Below are 10,615 nucleotides of genomic sequence, written 5' to 3'. Positions count from 1 at the left end.
TTATATTTTTTCTGTAGTACTTTAAAAATAGATTACTAGACTAGTCTGAAGAGTCTAGAAGATTTGATAACACACATTATTGAAGAGATCAGTACTGAAGAGTTCCTTTAAGGATCCAGCATTTATTCTCAGATTAATTTTTCATTTCTGGAGGATAAGCAAATTTTACCAATCATGACTATTTTGATTGAATAAAATAATTCAAGTAAGTTATTTTTTTATTTTTTGTTTTTTTTTTTTGTAAAAAAAAATCATTTTACTAATCCTATTCCTTTAAAGTAATCCATAAATAAAATATTTATTAGCAAATCTAAAATCTCAACTGAATTTAAATGTTTGTAAATATTGCAAGCGTGCAATCATTAATGACTTACTTCTACATACTTACAACTCTCAATCAGTTTGTAGTTTTTTATCAGTGTCTAAACAGTAATAATATTTTGGTAACTGAAGATTTTTAATGTTGCCATAAAATCCAATCAACCATAATTCAGTAATCTTACTGTGGTATTTCTTATATTAATAATGTAATAATGTTGCAGATCACCATCATACCAGTCAATGATAGAATTGTTTGATGGTCCTATATTAGAACGCAACAAACCAATGAAGAAAATTTGTAGCCCATCTATAAAACATGCTAGGGATTCTAGTGGAAAGTGAGTTCTTAATTGAATATTACTTTAGTGCCTAATTATTAATAGAATTATTTATCAACTGAAAGTTAAAATATTAACTATGTATAAATATGAATATATGTAATTATCATATATCAGTGACTGAGATGGTTAATATACCTCTCAATATTTTTAATATTTTAATTAAGTTCTTAGTTTATCTCTACAAGATTTTCTAGAAAAAAATCTCAGTGATGTGCTAAACCAAGAGGGAAAATTAACATGATAAAAATGGCAAAATTAATTTTTTCCAAATATTATAATCTTCTGCTAGGATGCAATTTGCTGGACTATTTATTAAATACTTAAGTATGATGGGAGATGGAAGAAGAAAACCTTCTATGAAATGATAATGCTGACCAATAAATGTATTTTTTTATATATTGTTTTTTAAACCAGTTATCTATCATATTTTATAACAAATTGTTTAATTATCTTTTAATATATTTCATCTGAAGATAATTGAATGATTATATACATTAATGAAGAGTTCAGTTTTAATATTTATCTGTAATTTACAAAACAAATAAATCTAAATAGTACAGCCTTCTAATGATGATGACTACATTCTGGAATTCCTGGACTATTTCCCATGCTATTTAAAAAATTCTTACTATAAGTTAGATCTTTTGTACAGCCATCAATGTGAGGTCTGTTTAACCTAACTAGACAGCTGTCATCTATTACATAAAGGCTACACAGCATTAAAAGTTTTTTCCCTCAACACTAGTTACAGAATCAGTGATTAGTCATTTACCCTTAAAACCAAGTTTATTAGTCCAACCATGTTATATAAATCAAATATTTTATATTGGTATATTTAGTCAGATAATAATAGAATCTGAATCTATAGAGTGTGTATAGATTCCAGACTAGATAAAAATATATTAAATTGCAATTGTAATTTGTGACAACTTTGGTTGCAAAGTACTTAGAATATTTCAGGTAGTGGTATCTTGAAAATAAGGATTAGAACACTAATTATTTAATATACAACCATATTTAAAAAAAAAATAATAAAACAGTTCTCATACTTCAATAAAGTTAAACAACATTTGAATTCACTAAGGACTGATTAAGTGACTCGTATTTCAGATGGATACCTACACATGCTATATGATTCCAAGTATGATAAAGCATGTTTCTTTAAAAATCTCACCCTCTCCACGGATGAGTCTTAAAATTCTGGAAGGTGCAATTTTGTCATTTTTACAGCGTGTATTTAAGCTGGCCAATGCAAAATCATTGACCATTAATATACTGCTCTCATTGGAATAAATATACCATGTTGTTTCAAAGGGGATTGCAAGGGACAAACTACTGTTGACTGGATGGAAATTTGAACTACACTTTCAGCCAGTTTGTTTGTCTCAAACTGCAGCTTCTTCATGGTTTGATTATCCTTTCAGTGCAACTAAATATACCTGACTCTGCCTATACTATGATCACATAACGATTATTATGGCTCCATCAGATAAAACCAGGCATTTTAATCTAAGTAAAATACATTGTTTTTTTTTGTTTTTTTTATTTGGATAGGTACTGCTGATTATTTTATACTGCTGATATTTTTGAACATAGCAGTCAATGCCTCAAAAAGTTAACAAAGCATGTAAATGGAAAAGCACACCCTCTAACACATTCCTATACAGAATAAATAAAAATAAAAACAAAATGAAAAATGTGTCATATTGATACATTAATTATCTACATAAATAAGCATTCATTCATATTTAACAAATTAAAAGAAGGTGAGTACAATGAGACCTTCAGAACAACAAGGAAAAAATAATAATTTCTCATTTAAAAGAAAACCAAACACAATAATACCATTGGAATAAATGTAAACTGAACTTCTCCAAGTGCATAATGTTCTTCATCGGTAAAATGGACCTAGCTTCAAATAAACAATAAAATGAATACTATAAAGACCCTCATACCAATATTCAATCAATATTTATCAGCAATTCTGTACACAGAAATCACAAATCCAACAATATTAATAACAGTCCCAATATTTCACACACATGTGCATGCACACATACATACACAAACACACAACACACACACAACATTACGAAATAAATGCACAACAAATGTGCACAATTAATGCACAACATTATGAAATATGCACAATGAACATTATGAAATATTTACACATAAAAAACACTAGATATTCATAATAACAACACTCAATTCAAATCACTAACATTTCAATCACATGCTTAATAAATGTCTGTGCAAAGTGAATAAAAACGATAAATAAAAACACCATCAGAAACAATAGCATTAGTTACTGAGGATGGTTGCAGTGGCAACTGAAAATGTCTTCAACTTTTATTAAAGCATTTTATTATTCACTTTTATTCATTTTATAGGTACAAAAGGTTAAATTTTAATTAGGTAAAGCATTGATATTCTCAACCATGCTGTTATCAGAATTGGAAGAGATTGCTTGTAATTGTCAGTAATATATAGCAAAGTACATTAATTTTATAATTTAATCTGATGTAAATTTTACAATTCAGCCTTACTAATTGACTGATTAATAAGTAGTACTGGATGCTTAGTAAAGAGAAAAGAAGATGACCAATAAATTTGAACTGTGCTATGTAGGTTTTATATAAAACTGACATTATGATTTAAACGTTGTAGTGTATTTATTGTATAGAAATGTATTCATAATTATTCATACATAATTTACAAATATTAAATATTATAGTTTGTTGAATTATTTCAGTATTATTCTTTTTTGCACACCAGCCCATTTCTATGATTTAGTAAAAAATAAAAAAAATATTTTAATAGGGGTTTTCAGACATCGTTTTGTGTTTCTGGGAACAAACCATACATATTTTTTCCATAATTTATTTTACAGGTTTCAACTGTACCAAACCTTTCTTTCATCAGGAAATATACTAAGCCTCCTATTCCGCCGATTTGCAGCCTTATCCTCACAGCCAGAACAAGAGTTTATAGATGGAGCTTATGTTTTTCATGACGGTAACTATTTATTTTTTTATATATTGTAGGATTTTTAATTTACCATACTTACCAAAATAGAATCCTTTAACAGTTTTAGCTTCAAAATTAGAAGTGAAGATTTAATTTTATCTTTAAATAATTATTTTAATGATTATAATTTAAAAATTTCTTAACATTTAAAATAATTTTTTTTTAACAGGCTAATAGTGAATTATTGTTTTCTTATGTTTTCTTACCAGCAAGTGTGTTAATCAGTGTATAATACAAATAAAATTACAATATTTAAAATTCACATGCATCAGATTATACAACATAAATATTTTGCTGACAATTGTTATTTTTGTGTTTTGGGGTAAAATCTTCAAAACTGATAAGATTAAATTAGTGCCATTCCTATCAGCAAAAATCTGCCCTAAAATATTCCTTTTAATTAATATTATTATGTGTTGTAGTATTACATAGAGTGTAGAAGCTTCTATGCATTATTTAAAACATGTGCACAATTACCCTTTGAAATTTAGGTCCAGTACAATATTTGGGATATTCTATTCATCAGATATAAAAATTGGTGCATTCAATAAAAGTGTTATTTATAGTAAGTGTCTTAGAACATAGATATTTCAAATTTTTTGTATATTTTAGATATCTTATAGTTCAGTTTTTAAAAAAAGCTGACAACAAAGTTGTTATACTTTCCTGAAATTGCCTTTTTTCTGATATGGGGGGAATATAATGATAACTAAAAAGTTTAAAAAATTCAAAAAAAAATTATATTTTTACATTTTTTGCTTCCTCGGCTCCAAAACCACCTCCCAAGAAAATTGTTTGATTTTTCTGCATTTACTATATTAAATGGAAAAAGTAAAAAAATTCCACTGAAAAATATAAAACCAACAAAGAGTTACCTAATAAGGTAACTTTAAATAAACGAAATAACGTTTAAAAAATTTTTTAAATCAACATTTTTAAACTTTGATTGGCTTCCCCAACCCAAAGTATATTTTTTGCCAGTTGTACTACTACGCTTAAGAAGAAATAAAAAAAGTTTGATTAAAAATATGCTATAAATAAAAAGATAGCTTTTTTCGATCTTTGAGGAAGGGGAAAATTTGGGGCAATTTTTTTTTTAAATAGTACATGATAAGCATCTAAAATAATAATCATCAAAATTATGAGAAAACTGACCCAAAAGAAACTATCTACCCCATCCCCTGGAGATAATGTCCCCAAACCTTTACCAATAAATTGTCCCATATATGTGAGTCTTTGTTACAAATTTCTTCAAAATCAGTCTATCCGATTAAAAGTTATTAAGCTTTAAACATACAAACACACATACACGTACATATGTACTAACATTACATTAAGATTAAGATTAAATTCTATTAGCATCAAATGAAATCCATTAAAAAATAGTAATTTTGAAGTTTCAAATCACTCTGTATTACAATTGTCCTGACAGATTTTATTCTTACTAAAATTTAAATCTTTGATTAAACTAACCAATTTGTTTACTTCTTTTTTGTTAACAGAACATATTGGTGGTACTCTACAACCTGATACGTTGTGTAATGTTGATTATTATGGCATGAGTGCTGCATCCCGGGGAACCATTAATAATTCTGGAAATCAACATTTTTTCTGGAACGTTGAAGGTTCTCTTGAATGTATCCATAGATTTATTCCTGCAGCTAATCAAAGTGTTGTTATCCAGGTAAGAGTTAACTAAACCATTCAAAAAGTAGTAAGTATATTTAAAATATTAGGCTTTTCTTCAGAACATTTCTCATATTCTTCCAAGCTGATTTGAATAATTTTTTTGTAATTTAAATTGTTTTTATATTTATATTTACAGAAAAAATTAAGACTAAGCAAAAATGAAATGTTCAACATGTTTGGTTTGTTATCAAACAATTATAGTTTATATTAAGTTTTTACCCTACATGGTAGGTTTTGTAATGTTATTTTACCTTGCCAATGCTAAATTGTTTTTAAGTTTGTTGTGCACTTTATAATAGCATTGTTATGTTACGGCAATCAAAGAAATTTTTTTCGTTTTTAAAATGCAAGAAACTTATGTTTAATTAGAACCAAATAAACAAGATTGAGGATTTATTATGATTCATTGAAACAAACCATAATATTTTTAAAACATTAAATGTTCAAGCCCTAACATTAAGTTTGTCTTGACTTAACGTTGAATTTGAGGCAAGCTACCAAAATGATGTGCACACATTATTCTAGTTCAACCTCACTCTTTACTCAATCTTAAAATCTCTTTTCATATACTATGAAATTTATTATTAAAAAAAAATTATAATAATAAAATATAGTAATTATCAAAATTATGAGATAGTTTGCACATCAATATTCTTAGAGTGAAGTTATAAAATCTTTATATCTTGGTAAAAAAAAAAATTATGTTTGTTTTGCTAATGTTTGCTTTAAGCTTAAAAATTATTAACTTATTACAAATCTTGTAGTGGAAAACAACATTTTAAAATAAATAAATATATATATATATATATATATATATATAGTAACTGAAAATAGTGAGATTTTCTAAGAAAGAAAATTAGTTTAAATAATCATTTAATGTAAACAATTAATTGTTTACTCCCCTGAATATTGTAAGATATAAACTGGTCAATTGCTGTTACCTTTTCATTCTTGGGTCCTAGGTACAATTTCCAGCAAAGGTTTGGTGATTAGTCATGAATTGTTCTTACCATTAATAAAATTTTATTTTTTTATTCTCTGTAATCCTTTGTGATATATATACCTACATACGTAATGCAAATGAATGAATAAATTATAACTACTATAAACACGACATGCAATACATTATTTATTACATTTTACCAGTAAGCCTTTTCCTTCATTGAAAAATTAAATCTTCATTACGTAAAAGAAACTTTATATTCATACAAAATATCTGAAAAAAATATTATATCAGATTTTCATGAAAGTTTGGTTCTAGGCTATCGAGATAGATATTAAAAAAAAATCATAGTACCTGCTAAATATTTTTACACCTGTGATTCACTTTCTCAGAAACTACTGACAAGATTTTCATTCTCAAGTATGCATGTTATAACCACGGACCGAATAAACCCTATTTATTTTCAAAATACCCTTTGGGAGATTTAAGCTACTCTTTTCTTTCTTAGAAATTGGACCCTCCCAAAAGCTTGCTTGAACACTTAGGATCTAAGTGGAACCTAATTACCAAACTTCAGCTCCTTAAAGCTGATGATTTTAGCTATACCATGAGCAAGGTAGTAGGAATTATTAAGCATTATTTACAGATAGATTACTATAAAATTATTATTGTTCTATTAATAATCTTGTAATATTTTTAACATTTTATTTAGAACTTTTTTTTTCAACTGTTTTAATCCTCATAATATTTTAAAATGTAAGTTAATCGATATTTTGTCTTTAAGAGGTTTATACCCCTTTCAACTCTTTTAGAAATTTCTTGGCAAGCATCTTGACTCTAAGAGAAACCAAGTGAATATAATTATAGCCTTAATAATTATATTATTAAGGCTATAATTAGCCTTAATTATATACTGATATACTGTGTCAAGTACCACAGTATATCAGTGGTACTTGAAATACTGAAATTAATAAGCAAATGGTAATTGATATTTATATCTGATAGATATTTACAGATTAATTTTTAAAGATAACATATCAAATTTTGTTACATAATTTACATTAATCTTTAAATTAAATTGCATTACACTGATAGTTGATGAGAAGGACGTGAGTAAAATCACAAAAAAAATCAGTAATATTTCTTTATAACTTATGCTCTCTGCACTGGATTTACTCTTTGTAATTAAATGGAAGACATACATAAAGAAAGAGTAAAAATGAAATTTTTAATCAAATCAAACTGCAGCAAAGCTCTTTTCTCTGAAATGCAATTTGCAAAGTGAAGCTAACTGCTTTCTGTTAATTAATAATCAGTCATTTTAAATGTAATTAGCAGCTCATTTAACATATTTTATTCATTGTTTTTTTAGATTATTTCATTAACCAGAAATCAATCTGAGTCTCAGTGTTATACATTGTGTGGTGATAGAGGTTGTCAGTGTATGACTACATCATTACCCTTATCGCAGTTTGATCATCTGAAAATTGTTACGGATTCAGGGTTACTTCTGTCATGCATTTGTGGTGGATTTAAGGTAATATTTTGTTCTGTGTAAATATTCATTTTTACAGTTTAGCTGATATTTGTATTATCCCTATGTCCTTTCTGGCCTCTAATGTAACATTATGTTATCAGCAGTTTTGTCAAGAAGAATTTTGCCCCTACTGAGGTAGGCCAAGAGTCTCCGGGATGAGTGTCCAACCATGTCGCCAGAAAAACTGAAAACCAGGTCACTCATTTCATTGAAAACAAGGCAGTATGCCTTCAGGCAGTCAGCCATACAGACCCTCTATCTTCCTCTCTGGAGTTATGAAAAACCATATATGTCACGCCACCAACTAGGGTCGATTCTTCGCCTAGGAGTACAGACCCCTCCATCTTGTCCCAGATCACCTGTCCTTGCTTAGCCCTACCTTCTCAGAACTAGGAGGAACCCAAGGGGGCTACCAGAGAATGCTGATCGTGCAAGCCTTGATCAGTCCGGCCTGCCAAATCCACAAGAAGCACCTGCTCATCAGTAGCAGTCGGCTCATTGATGACTTCAGTAGTGGCCATAATTCTGAGGGCCAACGCCTGGTGACCAAGTTAATACATTCCTCGTTAGAGGCGCCATTTTCCAATTTAACCGCCAAACCCGACTTTCGATACACCTTTGTTTGTGTTGCCATTGTTATCTTATCAATTGATGGAGATAACTTGCGTAGGTCTAAATTCCGAAGCCAATATAGTGAGAACTTTATTGAGAAGCTTAATCTCACACTTCGTACTGCGGTCTATATATTAACTTAAATCATCAGCCAATATCTCCAGCAAGAAACTCCAGGTTGCCGCCAGAATGCTCTTCCTCATCTGAGGAAATGACACGAAGGTGCTTGGTTGTCTGAGAAGCCCTTAATTCCGTTGTAGCAGCGATGGTCGAGCCAACAACTTCTATCTCCACATTCAGTGATGATGTGGAGCTTTGGAGAGAGCAACCCATCCTTACCAGTGACTGCTCCAGCTTCCTAGCGGGATGAAACGGATTCCTGCCCATCCTGTGGCTATACCGTTCATCAGATTGATAACGATCTACACACTTTTATCACTACCAATATATTCAGGACCAAAAAACAAGCTCTGCAACACCTCACACGTCCGCATATAAGAGGACCCGTAATATCAGAAACACTTTGTTTATTTATTATCGTATATATATCATATAGTCCACTATTGTTAATAATAATTGTATTAATTATATTACTGCCGTCTGATATATTATCTGTTATTGACTAGAGATAACCAAATAATCATGCATAATGAAGAGTCGCCCACTATATTCCTGGTTGCCTGTGGCAGTAAGGTCAAAATGACAAAAATCACAATAAAAAATCCATCCGTTAACCAAAAATCATAAAAATTTCAAAACACATCCAGTAAACACTTACCTAACAATACCTATTATCTGTTTCCAAGAAAGAGCTATAAAAACCAGACAAAAACACTATTATTGTGGAGTAGCACAGCAACACGACCGTATGGTACAAGTTCACTTAATCAACATTATTTTTGTATTAGAGGCAACTTCACTGATTTATCTCTTTACTTATCTTATCTCTTTTCAAATTGTCATCTCAGCCCCACTTGCAAAAGTAGGATTTTTAACTCAACTAAACAGGGAACAGAGTTCCCTGCCAAGACTGTAGACAGAGCTACCTTCACTAACCACACCACTGACAAAGTATCTCTGGTCCTTGTATCCATAGCTCAGATTCAGTAAATAAATAATTAGTCAAAATGTACAGAAAATCTTGGAAAATAAGGGGCCAAGGATAGAATAAATGGATGGATTAAGAAAAAGGAACAATCTGCCACCTAAAGAGTATAAAAGAACACCAAACAAAGCCACCCAATGAAATAGTATCTGCCAAAGCACCTCCAAGTTATTTTCAGTATCATCCCAATTTTGGGAGGTCAGAATGTTTTCATCCAGGACAAAAGTAGAACATTTCAGATCTATGATTTTGCATTAATCTCAAACATATGCTGAAGATATTGTTTTGCTTTGGTCTCACTGAGAAAAGCTTCACCCACCGCTGTAATAGTTTGGTATTAACCAATGAGCCCTATAGAATACATTTTAAAATTGATCTAGTAAAGTAAGGTAGTTTCATTAATTTATAGTTAAACCAATGAAGGGTGATACTGCATACAGTTTTACTTTTTTTTAGTATTAAAACACATGAATCTTGATTTTTCTTCATTTTTGCAGGAAGAATGGCTACCAGTGGGAATAAGATCATGGTCATCAGTAAAAGTTGTTTATTCACTTGCACATTACAGCTGGACAATGAAAGGGTTTTCTTTCCAAGCTCAGTAGAACTTTAAATCTGATGATGTTTGTGGCCATCATGTCATAACACAGCATTTAGGTAAAAATTTATTCTTAAAAATGTGTTTTGATGCATTAATACTATAAATTTAATTTTTTTTTTACGATTTCAGAAGGATTGCCAAGAGCATCAATTTTTTTCATTTGAAATTTTTTATTTCTGAATCCTGTCAAGTATGAAATATTATTCAAATGCTAAAAAATATTCATACCATATTCTCATCACAAGCTTCTGCAGTGAATTATTTAATAAACAATTAAATCACTTTTTTGTGGTATACTTATAGCAAAATAACTTATTTTAATTAAAAAGAATTTCTGTATATTTTATCATTCTAAATATTTATGAAATTACCATAAAGTTAAGTATTTTTGGCAAAACATTTTTTACTAATATAACTGTTTTTGACGGACCAAATT

The 10,615-nt window shown here is 29.3% G+C and overlaps 1 protein-coding gene across 1 annotated transcript; it reads left to right on the top strand.

Moving 5' to 3' along the window:
- The first annotated feature begins 545 nt into the window (after positions 1–545).
- On the top strand, positions 546–10,231 carry LOC142318047 (uncharacterized). Its single transcript, XM_075354574.1, has 5 exons — positions 546–659; positions 3,556–3,680; positions 5,195–5,376; positions 7,697–7,861; positions 10,076–10,231. The coding sequence occupies exons 1-5, from the start codon at positions 562–564 to the stop codon at positions 10,181–10,183; spliced, it is 678 nt and encodes a 225-aa protein (XP_075210689.1). The 5' UTR covers positions 546–561; the 3' UTR covers positions 10,184–10,231.
- Positions 10,232–10,615: the final 384 nt, after the last annotated feature.

The sequence above is a fragment of the Lycorma delicatula genome, chromosome 1, assembly GCF_047948215.1.
Source record: "Lycorma delicatula isolate Av1 chromosome 1, ASM4794821v1, whole genome shotgun sequence".
NCBI classification, from domain to species: Eukaryota; Metazoa; Arthropoda; class Insecta; order Hemiptera; family Fulgoridae; genus Lycorma; species Lycorma delicatula.
Note: the sequence above shows the minus strand (reverse complement) of the source record. Positions and strands in the feature narration are given on the sequence as shown.

Coding starts and splice junctions, on each gene's coding strand:
- LOC142318047 (XM_075354574.1), top strand. CDS start 562: ATGATAGAATTGTTTGATGGTCCTATATTAGAACGCAACAAACCAATG. Junction 660..3,555: donor GCTAGGGATTCTAGTGGAAA/GTGAGTTCTTAA, acceptor TTTATTTTACAG/GTTTCAACTGTACCAAACCT. Junction 3,681..5,194: donor AGCTTATGTTTTTCATGACG/GTAACTATTTAT, acceptor TTTTGTTAACAG/AACATATTGGTGGTACTCTA.